A 21,780-nucleotide genomic window follows, 5' to 3' on the forward strand; every position below is an offset into this window, starting at 1 on the left:
TTCAACCATCTGTTGTGGTGGAATTTGAATCTGGGTCCTGGGATATTATCTGGATCTGTGGAATAACAGTCCAGCAATAACACCATTAGGTCATTGTCCACTACAAGTTTCCCTTCCAAGCCACTCAACATGCTGACTTCGAAATATATTGCCGTTCTTTCACTGTCTCTGGGTCAAAATCCTGGAATTCCCTCCCTAATAGCATTGTGGGTCAACCCACAGCATGTGAACTGCAACAGTTCAAGAAGGCCGCTCACCACCACCTTCTGAAGTGCAACTAGGCACAGGCAATAAATGATGGTCAGCCAGTGACGTTAGTGTTTAGAATGAATTTTTCACAAAAATGATATTAGTGAATTTCAACTTCCTAAGGATTAATTGGGATAGTCATAGTATAAAAGGTTGATAGGGGTGGATTTCATGAAATGAATTCAGGAGAGCTTTATATGTCAACATGGAACAGTGCAGTGTTGACCTAATTCTGAGAAACAAAGCTGGACAAGTGGTCAATTGATAATGACCACAATGCAGAATAACTTAAGTTTGTTAGATAAAAGGAAAATGATTGTCTGCAAAATAAGGTTTTCGATTGGGGAAAGGCAGATTTTATTAAAATAAGGCAGGTTCAGGCCAAAGTAGACTGCCAACAGTTACACTGGGGAAATCTACAACAGAACAGTGGGGAGCATTTTTTTTTTAAAAATCAGACAATAAGACATAGGAGTGGAAGTAAGGCCATTCAGCATATTGAGTCCACTCCACCATTCAATAATGGCTGATGGGCATTTCAACTCCACTTATCCGCACTCTCCCTGTAGCCCTTAATTCCTTGTGAGATCAAGAATTTATCAATCTCTGCCTTGAAGTCATTTAACGTCCCAGCCTCCACTGTGCTCCAAGGCAATGAATTCCACAAGCCCACCACTCTCTGGCTGAAGAAATGTCTCCTCATTTCCATTCTAAATTTACCAACTCCAATCCTAAGGTTGTGCCCATGGGTCCTAGTCTCCCCGCCTAACAGAAACAACATCCCAGCATCCATCCTTTCTAAGCCATGCATTATCTTCTAAGTTTCTAATAGATCTCCCCTCAACCTTCTAAACTCTGATGAATACAATCCCACAATTCTGAGCCATTCATTGTATGTTAGGCCTACTATTCCAGGGATCATCTGTGTGAATCTCCGCTGGGCACGCTCCAGTGTCGGTATGTCCTTTCTGAGGTGTGGGCCCAAAGTTGGATACAGTATTCTAAATGGAGCCTAACTAGGCCTTTACAAAGTCTCACAAGCTTATTGCTGCTTTATATTCCAACCCTCTTGAGATAAATGACATTACATTCGCTTTCTAAATCACGGACTCAACCTGCAAGTTAACATTTAGAGAATCCTTGTCTAGCACTCCCAGATCCCTTTGTACTTTGGCTTTATGAATTTTCTCACTGTGTAGAAAATAGTCCATGTCGGTATTCTTTTTTCCAAAGGTGCAAGACCTCACATTTGCTCATGTTGAATTTCATCAGCCATTTCCTGGTCCACTTTCCTAAACTGTCTAAATCTTTCTGCAGCCTCCCCACCTCCTCAGAACTACCAGCCTGTCCACCGAACTGCGTATCATCGCCAAACTTTGCCAGAATGCCCCCAGTCCTTTCATCTAGAACATTAATATATTAAGTGAACAGCTGCGGCCCCAATACTGAACCCTGCGGGATACCACTTGTCACCAGCTGCCATTCCGAAAAAGAACCTTTTATCCTAAGTCTCTGCCTTCTGTCAGACAGCCAATCCTCGATCCATGCCAGGAGCTCACCTCGAACACCATGGGCCGTCATCTTACTCAGCAACCTCCCATGAGGCACCTTATCAGAGGCCTTTTGGAAGTCTAGATAGATAACTTCCATTGGGTTTCTCTAGTCTAACCTACTTGTTACCTCTTCAAAGAATTCTAACATGTTTGTCAGGCATGACCCTGCCTTGCTAAATCCATGCTGACTTGTTCTAATCCGACCCTGCACTTCCAAGAATTTAGAAATCTCATCCTTAATCATGGATTTTAGAATTTTACCAACAACTGAGGTTAGGCTAAATGGCCTATAATTTTCCATCTTTTGTCTTGATCCTTTCTTGAACAAGGGGATTACAACAGCGATTTTCCAATCATCTGGGACTTTCCCTGATTCCAGTGATGTTTGAAAGATCACAACCAATGCCTTTGCTATTTCCTCAGCCACCTCCCTCAGAACACTAGGATGTAACCTATCGGGGCCAGGAGATATATCAAGTTTTAGACCTTTTAACTTTTGTAGTACTTTCTCTTTTGTAATGACTACCATACTCAACTCTGCCCCCTGACTCTGCTTAGTTGTTGGGATATTACTCACGTCTTCCACTGTGAAGACTGACGCAAAATACTCATTAATTTCTTCAACTATTTCCTTATCTCCCAGCACTAGCCTTCCTGCATCAATTTGGAGCAGTCCATGTCTACTTTTGTGTCTCGTTTGTTTCTTATATATTGAAAGAAACTTTTACTATCATTTCTAATATTACTGGCTAGCCTACCTTCATATTTGATCCTCTCCTTCCTTATTTCTCTCTTTGTTGTCCTCTGTTTGTTTTTGTAGTCTTCCTAGTTTTCTGATTTCCCAGTGCTCTTGGTCACTTTATAGGCTCTCTCTTGCGGAAACGTTGATTCTCCTGTTCCTTGGATGCTGCCTGACCTGCTGTGTTTTTCCAGCAACACATTTTCAGACCAAATCAATGGAGACTAGTGGAGTATAGAAAGTGCAGGGGGTATCTTAAGACAGCAAAGAGGGGGGGCATGAGAAAACACTGGTGGGTAAAATTTGGGAGAATGTATTCAATATGTTGAGGGAACGAGGATAGAATAGGAACCAAAGGAGCAATCTGTGGTGGAGCTGGAGGGTGTTGTTCGGGTGTTAAATGAGTCCTACATCAGTAGATCCATTTCGGGTGGAGGGTGGCAGAGATTCTGGAGCAGATTGACATAGGTATTGGCAGGCTTAAAAGTGGAGATATCCCCAAGGATGAGATGTATCCCAGGCTTCTGGGAGAGACGAAGGAGGAAGTTACAGCGGCCCAGACCCCAATTTTTACTTCTTCTCTGACCACAGCAGAGGTGTCAGAGGAGTAGATGATAGCTAATGTGGTTGCACTTTTCTAGAAAGCTGGTAGTGATAAATCTGGAACTTACAGAGTGTCGAGTCCACATCAATGGTTGAGAAACTATTGGAGAAAGTTCTGAAGGAGGGAATTAATTTCCAATTGGGGAAGCAGGATTTGACGGGGATAACATGATTTTGTCAGAGAGAGATCATGCCTAACAAATTTGATCAGGTGTGTAGATAAAGATAATGTGCTTAATGGATTTTAGCAAAGCCCTTGACACAGGTGAGAAAGAAGATAAAAGTGCACGGGACTCAGACTAACCCAGCCAGATGGGTCCAACATTGCCAAAGTGTTAAGAAGCCTTGGTGATTGTAGAAGGCTGTGTGACAGCAGGCGGGTGTTCAGGATCAGTGCTGGGTCCCTTATTGTTTGTAGTGTGTATAAATGATATCGAGGAGAATGTGAGGGAGCTGATAAGTATGTTTGTGGTCGACACCAAGATTGGCTGAGTGGTTAATAGTGAGGAATAAGGTGTTGGTTACAAGAAAATAGAGGTGGGTCATGTGGGCATGTCAGCGCCAGAAGGAAGTTGATCTGAAATGTGTGAGGTGATGCACTCAGAAGAAGTGACAAGCCAGTTGAATATTCAGTGAATGCAAGGACACTCGGAAGTTCAGAAGAACAAAGGGATCTTGGGGTGCTTGTCCACAAATCCCTCAAGGTGGCAGGACAGGTTAATAGGATGGTTTAGTAGGCTTCATCAGTTTTGGCATAGATTATAAGCAGGGAGGTTATGTTGGAACCATACAAAACATTGGTTCGGCCACACTCAATATGGCCACAGTTCGGCCCCACAACTGTGTGCAGTTCTGGTCACTTCATTGTCGGAAGGATGTGACTGCACAGTGGGGGTGTAGAGGAGATTCACCAGAATGCTTCTTGGGTTGGAACATTTTAGCTATGAAGAGAGGCTGGATAAGCTGAGTTTTGTTTAGAGCAGAGAAGGCTGATGACGGTTATAATGATTGAAGTTATAAGATTGAGGGGTGTGGACAGGGTGGATAGGAAACAGCTTGTTCCCCTTAGTTGAAGGGTCAAAAGGAGGGGACGTAAATTTAAGGTGAAGGGCAGGAGATTTAGAGGGGACTTGAGGAAGAGTGTTTCTACTCAGAGGGTAGTGGGTATCTGGAATACACTACCTGGGAGGTTTGTGAAGGCAGGAAACCTCACTACCTCCTGAAAGGTGCATGGATGAGCATTCAAAATGTTATAACGCTCAAGGCTAAGGGCCAAGTGCTGGAAACTGGGATTAGTGTAGATAGATTGGTGCAGCCATAGTGGGCCCAATGCTCTCTTCTGTGTTATAAAACTTTATGAAACTATGGCACTTTAGTGAAAAACTGGGGGTGCTTGTGCAGGAGTCAGTGCCTTCAGGGAAGGAGAGAAATTTAGTTAGAAAAACCCTTCAAGCTGTTATCTTAATTAGTGTACATGGTCTGCAGCAAACGCTACCTGATCAAAAGCTCTCCATATTAAGACTACTTTTTGTCTCATTTATTAAAAATTAAACTAATTATTAATGGTATTAGTTGTTCATTAGTTCATAGATTATTTTAGTTTACAGGTTTTAAGTGTCTTCGCTCTTCTTATTCTGTTTGAAGTGTTCAATTGACCTGAAACGCAATGTGCTAGTTATTGGCACGACAGGAACAGAGACACGCTTTTTATCTGAAGCAGAGCTTCCAGAGTGTGCCAGGTTGGCATATGGTGTTCCACGAGATGATCTTCGCCCTGAGGAGCTGGCAGACGCAGAGCTGGCTGAGGCACTACACCGATCGGCAGAGGAATCTGGTAATTTTGCAAAAGGTTTTTGCCTTTAACAGAATTATGTAAATATTGATTTTAAAATTGATGATGCCCAGTGGACTACATGGTTATTTTAAGGCAGAATGTTCCCTGACCCAGCCATCTAAATTCATGAATAGTTAGTCTATAATCAATATCTCACTTGATGGATGCTGAGTTTCACAATCATTTAGTAGCAAGAAGGTAAGTAGAAACATTTTCTTTTAGTCTTTTACACAGCTTACTCAAAATTTTGTGTTTCTCATTTTATTTTTGGCTTTATAATGGTTCTGCTGGGGTTTAATACCATGGACACCAGCAGACTCTGTTACCTCTCAAAATGACAAACTTGTTTCTGAGATTAGACAACATTAGCAGGCCCTTCAATTATGAAGGTGTTCTGAGCTGTGTCCACCCTTGCACTCATTCAAATGCTACATGCATGACATGACAAGATTCTCCTCAGAGGCAACTTTAATAGACCCTTCTTTGGCAGCAGATAAGAGCAAATTAACTCAGCGTGTCCTGGAGATTGGACTTGGCGCATTTTGCGCTGTGTGGCTCAGTGTTGTCAGACAGTTAAAACCATATGGATCTACACGACTAAGGGAAGTAAGGGCCTGTTATCTTCCCTATTCCATTTTGTTATATTTCAGTATGTCTGTATCATCATGTGTGTACTTCTGAATATCAATGTCTTGTTATTTTTTTTCCTGGTCAGTCCAATCCCCAGGCCAGCTTCAGAAGCTGGGAGTGCTAATGGAATGAATACTGTCTAATAATATCACTCATACATGTGTTGTGGTGTATGTGTGGAATGGTAGTCTGTTTGATGTCCATGGTGATTTGTAATACTACATGCATGCTGCATGCCTCAATTGGCTAATCAAGTTTGCTGTTTGGTTTGTTTTGGTTTTTCTTTTATTCTAACAGGACGCCGGCATCACTGATGCATGTTGCACTTTTGCTGTCCATGAAGATGATCATAGCCCAGGTATTTAATGTGCTTTTACTTTTAGATGACTAAGTGTTTGTTACGACAGCGAACCATCTTGTATGGAACTACGTGGCTTATTTCATAGTTTATCTTCTTATTTTCCTCATTATGTACTGAAGCTGAATCAGATCGTTTCATTGGTTTGATGTCATCCCAAACAGTAAAATTCAAATTTGATTGGATTTTGGTATCTTGGGGCATAATTTAAACTGATTGGCTGAATTTGCATTTGTTTTTGTACCATGGCAAAACCATCCAGCTATTTGTTTTGACCAAGTGTTACATTTGTACCTTGTTCAGGACACTCTGTGCTTTCAGTTAGTCCTTGCTAGCTTCCTGTCTCTCTCCCTCAAAGGTCAGTACATCTCTACACCTTCATAACACCCAATAATGGATAAAGTTCCAGCCATCTCTACAACAATACAGTGGGATTTTGTAATGCTGAGTACAAATGGAAAGGTTCTGCCTGAAATCACTAAGCCCTCCTCGAACATCCATATCATACAAGTATACGTTCAAGATATAACATCTAGATTCTATTACAATTCTTGTTGCTAAATGATCTTTCACTAGAAAATGCATGAATCAGGGCCAGAGTTCCTCAGTTAAAGGACTTGATGAGCTATTTAACACAAAATGATAGGGATATAATTCTGTGCCTATTTTATGTGCTCACCACTGTTAATCAATGACAAACTGTCAAAACAAATCTCCTTTTGAATAAATTGGTGCAGAATTTGGTGGTAAAATAATGACACATTCTGAGTGCAAGCTGTTATCAGTGCTTTTTTAAAAGAAATAACTATGTCAGCAGCAGTAATTGTGAATTTGACACGATGTCCATCACCTTTGTTCAAAAACATGCCCTTAGGGAAACACATTCTTTATCTATCATAACATAATTTTTTCCCTTTAATGCCCCATGTTTGCATAATCTGCCATTGTATCCTTTTTTGAGATTGAAGAGTCTAACTTGTCAGATGGGTGCCTCTATTGACCAGCTGTTCAGTAAGGGACCTAAAAAAATAACCCAACCCAATTCTTCACTTCCTAACTGTTCACTGTATAGTCTTCCTGATCAACCAATTGGATCCGAATGATTGTTTCATTTTTTCAGCCTTGCTAACTCAATTCAGGCATTCTGTATTCACAAGTTAACTGGCTATTCCCTACCAATCTGAATTTTCATTGAATTGTAAAGAATTATGGTGGCCATAATTGTTTATCTTTGGAAGATCAATCCAATTAGTCTCACTCCCCTGCCCTTTCTCCATATCCTATTTTGTTTCCTTTTTGAGTCTATATACAGATTCTTTTTGGAAATTATTATTGAATGTCCTTTTGAGGGATTGCACTCTAGGTGGGAAAGTAAATTGTGCTCAGCTGTCCTCTGATTCTTTTGCTGATTATCTCAAATCTGTGTCTTCCATCAAAGCTTTTCAAAATTTTGAGCCTCTATTAAATCTTCCTTTTGCATTTTCTGCTTCAGGGAGAATAATCCTGCTCACCGTTCTTGATTATTGTTAGCACAGATGCATAAAGTTAGCACAGAGTGGAAGCTTCAGATTTAATGTGTGATATGTGGCTCCTTTGCAAGTAACAAAATTGTGTAAATAACTTGTCAGATTTTAGACTACAGTAGTTGTTTGTAGTTGTGTGACACCATACTGACAAGCTGTTTACCTCTGACAGTAAGATTCCATAATGGAGTAAGATGTATTTCAAACTGCATTTAAGGTCCAGTGCAGCTTGAAGTCACCACATGACAATCAGTCTTCAGGGAATTTTGGTCTACAGCAAGTTGAAGCATTGTTGCTAATAACAAGTACCTACGATTCAAATAAGCACTTGATTTATAGCAGATTTCTGAACTCTGACATCTGATTTGGGTGTGAGTCTGAAGCCTAAATTTTGGGATAACACTCACTCATTGTGATTATCCCTGGAGCAGCCAGTTAATGGCCAAAGGGCATGCTCTTCATTCAATTAAGGACTGCAGTTGGGTTCTTAAAGCTGGAGGACTGGAAAAAGTTTATAAAGCTTATGAGAACAGATAAGTGAAGGTGAAAGTCAACTCCCCAGCTTTTCACAATTTAAACTGAGAAATGGCTTTTGTGGGTAGTCTGGAAGTGTTAAAATAGGAATATGGGGGAGTGTACAACTTCTGTACATTATGACCTTTGGTTGCTGCTGCACACAGGCAGGGAGGGTTCAGGTCTACCTGGAACCCTGACCTCTGCTATCCAGAAGCCATCTCCAGACAATAATTTTAACCCCCAGAGCCTGTGGAAAACTAGACCTCCTTTAAGTGGCTGGATAAGCGGCCCACCCCTTGCAAGCAGGTAGGCCTGCTGCACACCATTGCCACCTTTGTGGAAGTAGCCCAGGATGATTTGGAACTGGGGAAACCAGTAGGCCATATGGCAATTTTTTTTCCCAATTCTGGCCTTGCCTTGGGCCAAAAACCAAGCTTTGTCGGTTAAGTAGGGTAACTGTTTTTTGAGTTCTGAGCTCTGCAGTAACAATAATTGAGCTAGTGTTGTTTGGTGAAATGCTATACTGACATTTAGCCAAAGAAATTAAAGAGCCATCTATATAAAAGTGGTCATTAACATGTATGTGTGGTGCTAGTTTGGTAACAAATAGAGCAAGGTTTAACATTAGAACTGCTGGATTATTTAGTCGTATTGTGGTTTGGAATAAGATGTCTACATTGCTGTAATCTGAAACTTTTTTTTCTGTTTTTAGGAAAAGAAAATGGCAAAACTACCTCATTGGAAAGCCCTTCATTACCAGCACCTCACCATCTTCCTCTCCCACTTCCCATTACAAGAAGTGACCTATCTCAGGCCCCCAAACCCCAAAGTCATTTGGACCGTTCAATTTCCGTCCCTGCTAGCCTTCCTTCACAAAACCACAACAAATCAGAACTTACAGATGTAAAAAGCCTTCAGCTCACTCCTGAGTGCATGGAACCCCAGATAGAAAAGCAGGCACTGTCAGGATCATTGGACAATACGTTGACCCCTCTGTTTCCTTATAAACTGTCTGCTCCTTCTCAGGCATCAGTAGGGAAAAACCACATACCACAGGGTGAAAGCGTTCCTTGCAGCTCACAAAACGTTTTGAATTATCCAACTTCAGATACCAATGATGAGCCTCTGCCAAAACGTGTCTTGCCAAACACGAGTCTGTATGAGGTTGGCATGAAAAAGGGTGACACCACACATTTTACAACCAAAGCCTGGCAGGAAATCACAAACAAAGAAGGTTTAGAGGAACCTCCAACAAAAAAAATTGGAGAGATTTCTTCAGCTGTACAATCAAATAGTGATCTTGTGTCTGACCTGGGTTTAGTTAACAGACCAAGCCAACAAGCCTCACTTGAATTGGCTTTTGCTGCTGGTTCTAAAATAAATGAAGTGCAGCAGGGCACTGAGTCTGGAAAGGGGATTGATGATCCTGACAATCTCGTTGAGCCATTAGATATGGACTTGGAAATAGCTGAAAAAGATCCATGTAGCTGTCCAAAGAGATTTGAGACTGATGAAAGACCATTTGATTCTTTAACTGGAAACATTGAAATCGATGATGGTGAAATTGTAAACTCTACTCAGCAGCAGGTTGAGGAAATTAGTTATTCAGCATCAAAAAAGACAGGAAAAAGTGGACAAAAGGAGAGAAACGTCCCTGTTTCAGATCAGCAATTGGAGGATAGACATTTAAGTTCAAACTCCTCCATGGCTCAGGTGAACATGCCTGTTGAGTTACCCAGTGGCTGTGTGAGAGAAAAATCTGAACTTGCTCTTGTCATTGATAAAAAGCATGAAGAGGTACATCTACCGACTGAAATTAAACAGTCTTCCTCTGAGGAGGATCAGAAAACAGACTCTGATTCACACTTTTCTCCAGTGGCTGCTTTATTTGAACTGCATCAGAAGTTAGTCGCCTCCTGTCAGGACGTTTCTTTGAAGATGTCTGTCAGCTCAGAGGACAACCATCAGTCAGACACAACAAATCAGGAAGAAGATTTTCATCTAATGGAGGTATCTGAAGAATGTTCAGATAATAATTCCTTGAGTAGGGTGTGTGTCAGTGCAGAGGTGGATACTGTTGCTGTCGAAGAGGAAAAGAACCCTTTGTTCACGGCTAATTCCAAAATTTCTCTGAAAAGAGACAGAAGTGTGGAAAGCACCAGTGTATTTCCAGAAAATTCCACTTCAGGTGTGACACGAGTTAAATCTGATGAGACTTTTGTGCAAGAATCAATGGATAAGGCTGCAGCTTTTATTATTGTGTCTAAAGATCTAGCAAAGGAAATGGAAGTTTCCCCTACTGAGGAATCTTTGCAGACTCAAGAATTACCTGTAAACCCACCTGATTCTGCAGCTGCTGAAAGCGGCCAGAACTCTCAAAGTAATGGCGCACATTTGCAAGAAATGACAAATAATGTGGTCTGCTCTTTGGAGAACCCAGAGGTTTTAGCTACTTCCATGACATGTGAAGGGACTATGGAAGCCAACATGAATCATCCTAATAGACATTCTTTGGTTAGTCCTCTGGAAGTGCGCCCCCTAGCTTTCCCAGCTGCTAACGTTGCACGAATAAGACAATCAGGATTCACTCAGCAAGAAGCAGTGGAAGCCCTTGAACGTTTTCATGGCAATACAGACCTGGCGCTTCTGGTTCTCCTTGCAAGAAAAATTGTAGTTCCTATTTGAAGCTGTCAAATAAGAGTTTGTGAAACAGTAACATTTGGCGTACAATGGATACTTCGTTTGGTAAAAAGGAAACATGTTTCAATCGGAATCATTAATTTTGAATAGTGTTGGGAAAGACCTGTTTTAGCCGTTGGTGTCATCGGTATCATTTGTCACTGGCAAACTGGTTATTGTGGTCAAGTTGCAGCAACGTTAGTATTTGATTTCAGTGCCATCCTCGATACCACTTCGCTGAAATATTCACTGGTAGCCTATAAGCCATCAAACCTAGTCTATTCAATACTGGCCTTTATGCAGTTTAAACTGCCTATAATTTTAACTGAATGTTCTCCAAGCACAGGAGGATATAGCAAGAAGTTTGGCATGACAAGGAGAAGAAGAGACACCGGTTTGAATCCTTGGAAGATGATCTACGTGTACATGGGTATCCATGGTGGAATCATGTTAGATTTAAAATTTTTGCAAGGTCAGTTGTCGACATTGGATTTGGGATTTGCTTGAATGTTTGACTTAACCATTGTGAGAAGTGGAAAGTCTCTATCATGTTTCCTCCATAAAGATAAAAGTTCATGTTCTCACCTTCTGAGTACACAAATTTTTAGAATTCTTTTACTCTTTTATAGCCTTTGTTAAATCTGACACAGCAACACCACCTCTGCTGGACGTATGTCACATTTGAGGCACATTCAGTATTCACAGTTGGTTTTTAAAAATGTTTTATGAAGGTGTTTGTGCTGTTTTTTTTCTTAAATGACAGTAGTGCTGTTGCTGTAATCTTCAGTGGCTGCTCAGTGCAACCTATGGTCTTTGTTTTTCCTTTCTTAAAACCAAATAATTAAAAAAAAGTTATTGCCAAACAAAACATTGGTCATGTGTCAGCTGGTGCTAGTGGTTAAAATAGTATCTACATGAAGAACTATGAACTGTTTCTGTTTCTTGCTTTTCAAAGTTGATATCAGATAAAGGTGCAATGATGAAGTAGCAGGTTAAAGGTGTGAAGGAGGGCGGATGGGAGCAAACAGGAAGAAAATCTTGATTCTGTACTGAAATAAAAACCTATAAACTATTCAAGGCTGTAATCTGGACTTTCAGGGCTGAATCTTTAATTTCAGGAACTCATGGGTTGGGGTCATGACAGAAATTAAAATGTATAAACGTGGTAACAGTAACCAGGTCCATTGACTTCCAGTTTTAACAGAGGCAGGATGTGTGGTAGCAGAGAAAGGGTTTGCTTGTTGAGGCCATGTGCCTTTGTTTTCATACTATCTATTTTTAACCTTAGACAACTAGGTATCCCAGACCTTGGGAGATTCAGCAGCTTAAATAATATGAAAAAAAAGTGTCTTTACAACACAGCTTGTGGGTTAGGAGTGCCTCCTCCAGAGCCAAAAAAAACAGAGTAAATTGCAAACCTGCCCCCACCCCCAACTCCCACATGAGTTGTCTGCATCACTGAACAGTGTCAAACTCACCTGTGATTCCTTCTGTGATAAGGATTACTTCAAGCCATCTTGGAACTCTTCACGCTGCGGCAGCCTGAGACCCCTTGTGTTCTCTCATTGCTCTAAGTCTCAAAGTAATACACAAGTCTGGACATTTTCTCTTCAAAATATTTGCATTGCAGGGACATTAAACAAATACTTCTAATAAGCTTAAACCAAAATATCACTCCAAACAGAGAGAGTCTCTAGAAACTGAGCTTCTAATCAAATAATAACAGATTTGTCAAACAGCCATTCATAGGTTTTGGCTCTTTGAGTTCTTCCCAGCCAGGTGACCTGTGTGTGGGAAGGAGCCTCACTGATAACAGTTTGAGTTCTACACTCTGTCTTTACCAAACCTTGAACAAAATATACCCTGTCTCGTGGTCCCAGAATGGCATTTTAAATACTCAACAATGTTTCTTTGGTTGGATTATTTACATACAGTTCAGGATAAGCTGAGCTTCCTGACTGGGTGTCATGCATCACTATAAAGACATTTCTTGACACTGATTTTGTCAGGCATTCATGATAGCTAGTAGCTACCAAATGATACAGACAAGAGTGTTAGGGTTCAGTCACAGCTTGTGTTGAGTTTTGTTGATACTAACTGGGAGGGTAGGTGGGGTACTTCACCTGGCTTTAATAATCCTGATAGAATGAAGAAGAAATAAAAACAAAGTACTAGAGAAACTCAGCAGATCTGGCAACATCTTTGGAGAGAAAAACAAAGTTAACTTGTCAAGTCTGATATGACTATTCTTTGGAACTGAACTCCCATTTCAAAGAAGTCACACCAGACTTTGAAAATTAACTTTCTGTCTCTACTTTAGATCACCAGCATCTAAAGTATTTTACTTTAAACTTGGAAGGAGAAGTAGGGCTGCTGCTGTTTATCACTATCCACTGACCCTTGTTAGAATCTTTTGTCTAGGTGGACAGCAAAGCAGGATCATATCTATCTTTGACTGTCTTTACATATTCAGTAATTTACCAAAATTCACTCTTCAAATCATCATTGGGCTAATGGGTATCTAAATGTGATATCAGTGAGCTTCATTCTATCCCTTGGATGTACATCCTACCAACAGCTGACACTTAATGTTATATTTCTTCATTTGCTTCCTTCACATTCATTTGGATAAGCTGTTACAGATTATGCATTTAGAACATGACCAAAGATGATACAAGAATATAAAATATAATACAGGAAATAGTAAGAACTTGGTTAAGGTTAAAATAGTGCTGCTGCTTAGTGGAAGAAAAAGGCACAAATATAACAATAGAAAATGGTTGTAAGTCCAACAAAAGGAACTACTTCACACAAAGGTGAAAATTATTAGTACACTTGGTCCAGGAAAGAAATCTCTAAGGGGTTCAAATGTACCCAGATGCCAGGCTAGGACAGATAATTACTGGATATGTTAAGTTTTAGCTAGATGGTCATTTCCCATTCTTGGTAATTTCATTTTTGACTCTTGTATGTTCATACATAAAGGTGGATTCTTCATTGATAAACTATTGTATTTAGCTATTCTTGGAGTTTCCTGAAAACTACTTTGGAAACATTGGGTAGAACCCAGATGTCAACACCTCCTGAAATGAAAGTCAGCATAGTAGCCCTGTGACTCCAGTTGGTTTCTCTGACTCTCCATCAGTTACCAACATCTCAGGGCTTGCTGCATGGGTAGCAACTGCACACAACCCCTCAACAGCCAGAAATTCTGGATCCCTCGCAACAAATTGGAGTGTGAATTTGCTTCTGTCTGATATGTTTGAGGCAATTGACAGGAACCGTACAGGTTAGGGGTTACCAGTGGACAGTGGACTACCAGTGCTTGAACAAGTACAGGGCTGTGCTTTAAAAATGCTGCTAGTGCCAGGAATCCCAGGTGGCAGGTACTTCAGCCTGTGGCGAGTGGGAGAATACACCAGGTGGGATACCATAAGTCATTCTGTACTGCAAATGACGTGCATTTGGGGTGGTAACATGAGAAAACTCATTAGGGTGCATGGAAAGAAACCCTTCATGAAATATCCCAAAATTGACACAGCCAATTTCTGGTAAAATTCAGACCATTATCAATTCTTTAGGTTTCTAAAGTGAACAGAAGAAAACATAATCTGGAAGAAAACCATAATGGTTCCAAAAAGGAACGTTAAGAATACTCAATTGCTATGCTTTAATCTAAGTCTGAGGGATGGAAAGATGATCTGTGTCATGTGTTGGAGTCCCCCTGAAAGATTGTCGCAAAAGGTGGGATTAGCCTGCAGGAATTCAGTGAACAAGAATGAAACATTTTGGTTTACCATCTTAAAATTAAACAAAGCATTCTCCATACAGGAGTACTTTTTTGCATCGTGGTATCAGTCACTGCCAAGGTCAGCTTTCTGTCTCAAGTTGTTGGATATATGTTAGTTTCTACATAAAAGAACAATGAATGTTTCAGACTTCCTCAATTTCAATTGCAATTGTGAATTTAAGGTTCCATGAATGTCAAATGCAAATTGCAGTTGGTTCAATATCACCAAATTATTAGTACACTTGGCAATGCCTTTACTTAACCAAGACTCTTGGTTAACTCTTTGTTAATGCACATTCTTGATATTATGGTTATTGGTACAGTATAATAGTTATTGTGTTTGATCTGACGGGTTTGCTGTTGCAATTGACCTTGAATTCAGGATCTCCTGTTGATGTCTACAATTGTATTCAAACAAATCTATTCATTGGGCACCGTCGAAACACTTCCCAAGTCAGTTTCTGTGAGAACATAGCCAATGTGAGTCTGACTTCAGTTACAAGACAATTAGGGAAACAGGAAATGATTAATAGGCTGATTGGCATCTGAAAGAGAAAGATGGGTTAATATTTCAGATCCTACCTTATATCAGACATTGTGACCTGTCCCTCACCTTGCCCGACAAAAGTGGGATAGGAACAATAGTCACAGCTGAGTCTGATCGGGTCTTTGTCTGATAATAGATAATCATCATACATCCAGGCTATTTATAAAGTTTCTTATTTGTGGCTACAGTCGTTCATAGAGAAAGCTGCATGTTTATACCCATTAATCAGTAAAGCCAATCACAGAGTGCATAATACTCTTCGACCACTGAAGAGGAATTTCCTTAAACTGGTTACAGATTTTAGATTTTTTTGGCTTGATGTGTATGGTTTCTTAACCATATCACCCAATTCTTATTAATCGAACCTTGACCACCACTTTAACTATTCACACTGTCCATGTCCAGTACGATATGGTTGCAATGTGTACCAGCTATAGGAACTCACGAGTTTTCAACAGTACTTGAAGGACAAAATGCCATTGCTTACAAGCTTCCCTTAAAGTCACAGAACATTCTAACTTGAGGATATACCACCATTGCCTAATAGTCAGAGGGAAATTGAGAAACAACTTGTAAGGAGATCTCAGCTATCTGTAAGAATAATAGGGTGGTTATGGTAGGGGATTTTAACTTTACAAATATAGATTGGGACTGCCATAGTGTTAAGGGTTTAGATGGAGAGGACTTTGTTAAGTGTGTACAAGACAATTTTCTGATTCAATATGTGGATGTACCTCCTAGAGAAGGTGCAAAACTTGACCTACTCTTGGGAAATAAGGCAGGGCAGGTGAATGAGGAGTCAGTGGGGGAGCACTTTGGGGCCAGCGACCATAATTATATTAGATTTAAAATAGTGATGGAAAAAGATAGACCAGATCGAAAAGTTGAAGTTCTAAATTGGAGGAAGGCCAATTTTGACGGTATTAGGCAAGAACTTTCAAAAGCTGATTTGGAGCAGATGTTTGCAGATAAAGGGATGGCTGGAAAATGGGAAGTCTTCAGAAGTGAGATAATGAGAATCCAGAGAAAGTATATTCCTGTTAGGGTGAAAGGAAAGGCTGGTATAGGGAATGCTGGATGACTAAAAAAATTGAGGGTTTGGTTAAGAAAAAGAAGGAAGCATATGTTAGGTATAGACAGGATAGATCGAGTGAATCCTTAGAAGAGTATAAAGGAAGTAGGAGTGAGGGCAAAAAGGGGACATGAGATAGCTTTGGCAAATAGAATTAAGGAGAATCCAAAGGGTTTTTACAAATACTTTAAGGACAAAAGGGTAACGAGGGAGAGAATAGGGCCCCTCAAAGATCAGCAAGGCGGCCTTTGTGTGGAACCACAGAAAATGGGGAAAATACTAAATGAGTATTTTGCATCAGTATTTACTGTGGAAAAGGATATGGAAGATATAGACTTTAGGGAAATAGATGGTGACATCTTGCAAAATGTCCAGATTACAGAAGAGGAAGTGCTGGATGTATTGAAACGGGTAAAGGTGGATAAATCCCCAGGACCTGATCAGGTGTACCCGAGAACTGTGTGGGAAGTTAGAGAAGTGATTGCTGGGCCTCTTGCTGAGATATTTGTATCATCGATAGTCACAGGTGAGGTGCTGGAATACTGGAGGTTGGCAAACGTGGTGCCACTGTTTAAGAAGGGTGGTAAGGACAAGCCAGGGAACTATAGACTAGTGCGCCTGATGTTGGTGGTGGGCAAGTTGTTGGAGGGAATCCTGAGGGACAGGATGTACATGTATTTGGAAAGGCAAGGACTGATTAGGGATAGTCAACATGGCTTTGTGTGTGGGAAATCATGTCTCACAAACTTGATTGAGTTTTTTGAGGAAGTAAAAAATCAAGATTGATGAGGGCAGAGTGGTAGATGTGATGTATATGGACTTCAGTAAGGCGTTCAACAAGGTTCCCCATGGGAGACTGATTAGCAAGGTTAGATCTCACAGAATACAGGGAGAACTAGCCATTTGGATACAGAACTGGCTCAAAGGTAGAAGACAGAGGTGGTGGTGGAGGGTTGTTTTTCAGACTAGAGGCCTGTTACCAGTAGATTGCCACAAGGATCGGTGCTGAGTCCTCTACTTTTTGACATTTACATTAATGATTTGGATGCGAGCATAAGAGGTACAGTTAGTAAGTTTGCAGATGACACCAAAATTGGAGGTGTAATGGACAGCGAAGAGGGTTACCTAAGATTAGAACAGTATCTTGACCAGATGGGCCAATGGGCTGAGAAGTGGCAGATAGAGTTTAATTCAGATAAATGCAAGGTGCTGCATTTTGGGAAAGCAAATTTTAGCAGGACTTATACGCTTAATAGTAAGGTCCTAGGGAGTGTTGCTGAACAAAGAGACCTTGGAGTGCAAGTTCATAGCTCCTTGAAAGTGGATTTACAGGTAGATAGGATAGTGAAGAAAGCATTTGGTATGCTTTCCTTTATTGGTCAGAGTATTGAGTACAGGAGTTGGAAGGTCATGTTGCGGCTGTACAGGACATTGGTTAGGCCACTGTTGGAATATTGCGTGCAATTCTGGTCATCTTCCTATCGGAAAGATGTTGTGAAACTTGAAAGAGTTCAGAAAAGATTTACAAGGATGTTGCCAGGGTTGGAGGATTTGAGCTAAAGGGAGAGGCTGAACATGCTGGGACTGTTTTCCCTGGAGTGTCAGAGGCTGAGGGGTGACCTTATAGAGGTTTACAAAATTATGAGGGACACGGACAGGGTAAATAGGCAAAGTCTTTTCCCTGGGTCAGGAAGTCCAGAACTAGAGGGCATAGGTTTAGGGTGAGAGGGGAAAGATATCAAAGAGATCTATGGGGCAACCTTTTCACACAGAGGGCGGTATGTGTATGGAATGAGTTGGCAGAGGATGTGGTGGAGACTGGTACAATTGCAACATTTAAAAAGCATTTGGATGGGTATATGAATAGGAAGGGTTTGGAGGGATATGGGCCAGGTGCTGGCAGGCGTGACTACATTGGGTTGGGATATCTGGTCGGCGTGGATGGGTTAGACTGAAGGTTCTGTTTCCATTCTGTACATCTCTATGACTCTGTGCTGCACCCAAATCCTGAACTTCCTAACCATAGTGCTGCAGAAGAATCTTCACTATATGGACTGCAATAATTGAAGAGCAAGGTTCACCATTTTCTTGTGGCAAACTAGGATTAAGCAAGAAATGCTGATGCTCATATCCCGACTGAAATGTTAGAAATGAACCCATTGTGCAGAATGTTCTCCAATACCTGATAAATTATTGCTTTCATCTTGTTTGTTAGAACCCTCGCTAATTTTTCATTTCTCTTGATTTTTATTCTTTTATCAATTTTGGTTTGGAGCTGGAAACTGTGAGCGAAACAGAACTTTTAAACTATGGGTAATAGTTGTGTTAAAAGGAAATCAGACCAAACACTTTGTTTATTCATGAGCTAATTACAGTTTGGTTCATGATCGAACGGTTCTGCAGACACTTTTGTCACCAGAGAAGAGCAATATGTTTAAACAGAGCACAGAGGTTGGCTAATAATGAGGTTAGTACCTGGGAATTGGTTCCAGAAAGTCTGAAAAAAATGCTATTCACAAGCAAAAAGATGTTGAATGGTAACTGTGACCTTGTGGAAGAGACAGTCTGTCAGAGAGTGTTCAGAGTTTGAATTGGGGTTTGGACTGTGTTTTCTGTGAAAAGGAATATAGCAGTTGGTGCTTCAGTGTGAAGATTTGAAAGCTCCCTATCCGACTTTGCAAGAGCAGCTCTCAGGCAATAGAAAAATAAGTTATAAATATTACTGTCTTTCTCTGAGTGAACTGGGATGGAGGCCCTGATGAACATCTTCAGAAAGTCAACCACAAAACAGTCATTGTGTCAGTAAAACCCACTTGAGTAATCGGCCCAATTTTGTTATTTTCTTTTGTTTAACCCTTAACTGTTTGTCTGTCTTTTGTGTGAATGGAGGCTGAGAATACATTATGTTGGTTTTAAAACATAGACACTAACTAGATTACTTTGTTTAATTTTACTCTGCTGAAGTTACTACATTGTTAATAAACTGCTAAGTTTTGTTTAAGATACAAACTGATGTCTGGAATTTATTATTCAAAGAGTCTGAGATTGGTTATTCAAAAATGTGCTTAGGAAGTATGGGGTCAGTTCCGAGGGCCTTAATTTTACTGCGTTGCAAGTACAGAGGGTGAAAGGCTGATTCAATTCAGCTATCTGTCTCCATGTTGCAACATGTTGCACCCATTTGTTTCATCCATGCTAACAGCAAAAGACAGTTTCTTTAAGTCCTAAATCTCCAGTAGTGTTAAAGTTGTAATTTTATGCAAGACAGGAATGGAATCATAGCAGGACTAAGTTTATTTTTGGTCCCAATTTTTCACACTATTGACAATACAGGTTGCACAACATGCCTCTTGCCCACTCTGAAATATGGAAAACATCACATTATAAATTCATTTAGGAGAACAATAATATTGAAGCATTCATGAATTTAAATTGTCCAAATAATAGAGTTAAACTAATATGGAAAATAATCAGCAATACTTGACTTACACTCAGTCATGAAAATGGAACAGGAATAGATCATTTTGTCCATCAAGTGTACTTCACCATCCAATGGGATCGCAGTTGATCCAATTGTGGCTTTCACTTTTCTATATCCTCCACAACGTTTCACCCCTGTGTAGATCAAAAATCTGTTCAATAACCCAGCCTCTAGTACACTGTGAAAGAGATTCCAAATAATAATGAGAGGAAAATCCTCCTCATCCCAATCTTAAATGGAGACCTCTTATTATTACTTGTGCCCACTGGTGCTAGATTTTCCCAGAAAGGAAATATTCTATCAGCATCTATCTTGTCACGTCCCCTTCCAATCTTATGTTTTAAAGATTCAGATTATCTCTCATCCTTCTCAACTCTAATGAGTATGGGCTCAACCTTTCCGAATAAGACAACCCTTTCAATGCAGAATTAGCCTTATGAGCCTCTTCTGAAGTGTTTCCAATGCAAGCATGTGCCTTATAAGCATGGAGAGTAAAACAGTATTACATTGGATTGTACAGGCTTTACAACATAGAATCAAGCTATTCAGCCCAACCAGCCCATAATGGCATGTACTTGTGTACTGCACTCAAGTCAATTACTATCTTTCCTCTGCTAAAATGGTTCTTTGTAACTGTTGTTTTCTCCCTCATAAACTCTTCTAGCCTAACTAATTTGTTTGATCCACATTCTGCCACACTTTGGGAAAGAAGTTACTGAATTTCTCCCATTGGATTTCTTGGTGACCATCTTATATTAATGGCCTACTCTTCCACACAAGAGGAAACATTTTCTCTCTATCCAAACTAACAGAATCTTTCATAATTTTGAAGATCTCTATGAGGTATCCTTCAGTCATTCCTTAAGAAACCTGACCATAATACAAATTGAATTCTATCCATTTGTCAGTTCATCAGTTGAAACATTGAATCATCCAGTGAGGAGGCCAAACAAAATTACAGTTTGCAATCACAAATCACAAAGGTCTATTTGTGGTTCTCAAGAAACAGGGCTGCCTGGAAATGGGCTTCTTGGGCGATGGTCTTTAAAACAATGGTTTTAAGATTCTGCTCTAAGTTTGTGCAGTGCTCCTGGGTGGTTGACCCAATAATCAATTAATAAAGCAATCCAACCCTAGAGAAATGCCCATAAACGCTTATAATATCACATGTCGAGTTTTACCACACTTTGTCTTTGGTGCATAAACAACTTGTGTTTTTAAGTGTCTTTAACAAAGAAAATATTGCATGATAAGTTGCATAGGCCGGTCAAAGGTCAACAGAAACAGATGACCAAATAAATGCTGAGCCATTTCATGTAAATTAGGAGGGTTGCCAAATAGCTTGGCCAACATTATTGTTTTTGAGAAAGCTTTGAGGAGTCAAATGTGTTTAGGTAGAAGAGTTCAGTGTATGGTAAAGACAGCTAAAGACAATGCCCCTGAAGGTGAGACAATGAAATGGAATACACAGAAGACTAGAACTGGAGGACAGAGGGGAAATGAGACTGGACAATATTGCAAAAACAAAATGTAGAAAGGCCATGGAATATTTTGTAATGTAATGCATTGGAATACAGTGTGAATTAGCAATGATGATCATGACGTAGTCTGGGACAGCTTACAGACAACTGAATGTTGGGTAAATTGGAATTAGTGAAAGCATGCAGGATGACGCTGAAGAAGTGACAGAAACATGAATAAGTATTGCAGTGGCAGAGCAGCAGTGGTACAGAAGTGCTGGCAGGATCAGACTTGTGTTGAATAAGATTTGAAACTTAGCTCTGGTGAACATGATACCAAGGTTTCGCATGGTCCAATTTTGCTTAAACATGTGGCTGAGGAAGTGATTGAATCAATGGCAGAAGAGCTGAATATATGGCAAAGGTTACAAACAGTAGCTTTATTCCTGTAAAGGAAGTTGTAATTATTCATGACAATGTCAAGGAAATAGAGAACTAAGGGTAGGTCCTGGCAGGAGTCAGATAGTGATAGTGAAGTGAATGGGAAGAGAAGCATTGCATAACCCTAGTAACTATAGGCCGATGAGTCTCACTTCTGTTGTGGGCAAAGTCTTAGAGAGAATTGTAAGGGATAGGATTTATGAACATCTGGATAGGAATAATGTGATCAAGGATAGTCAGCATGGTTTTGTGAAGGGCAGGTCGTGCCTCATAAACCTTATTGAATTCTTTGAGAAGGTGACTAA

The 21,780-nt window shown here is 40.3% G+C and overlaps 1 protein-coding gene across 2 annotated transcripts in view; it reads left to right on the plus strand.

The window, feature by feature from the left end:
• ddi2 (DNA-damage inducible protein 2) overlaps positions 1-19,102 on the plus strand; it is a 48,352-nt gene extending 29,250 nt beyond the window's left edge. For both annotated transcript variants that reach the window (XM_043675755.2, XM_087980473.1), the window contains 2 exons: positions 4,789-4,978; positions 8,718-19,102. In XM_043675755.2, coding sequence (XP_043531690.2) covers positions 4,789-4,978; positions 8,718-10,690 — 2,163 coding nt within the window. In that variant the 3' untranslated portion in view covers positions 10,691-19,102. The remainder of the gene's footprint in view (positions 1-4,788; positions 4,979-8,717) is intronic.
• The last annotated feature ends 2,678 nt before the right edge of the window (positions 19,103-21,780 follow it).

This window comes from Chiloscyllium plagiosum, unplaced genomic scaffold (assembly GCF_037043375.1).
Source record: "Chiloscyllium plagiosum isolate Xiang-an unplaced genomic scaffold, Cpla_swu_hap1 HiC_scaffold_37, whole genome shotgun sequence".
NCBI lineage: Eukaryota > Metazoa > Chordata > Chondrichthyes > Orectolobiformes > Hemiscylliidae > Chiloscyllium > Chiloscyllium plagiosum.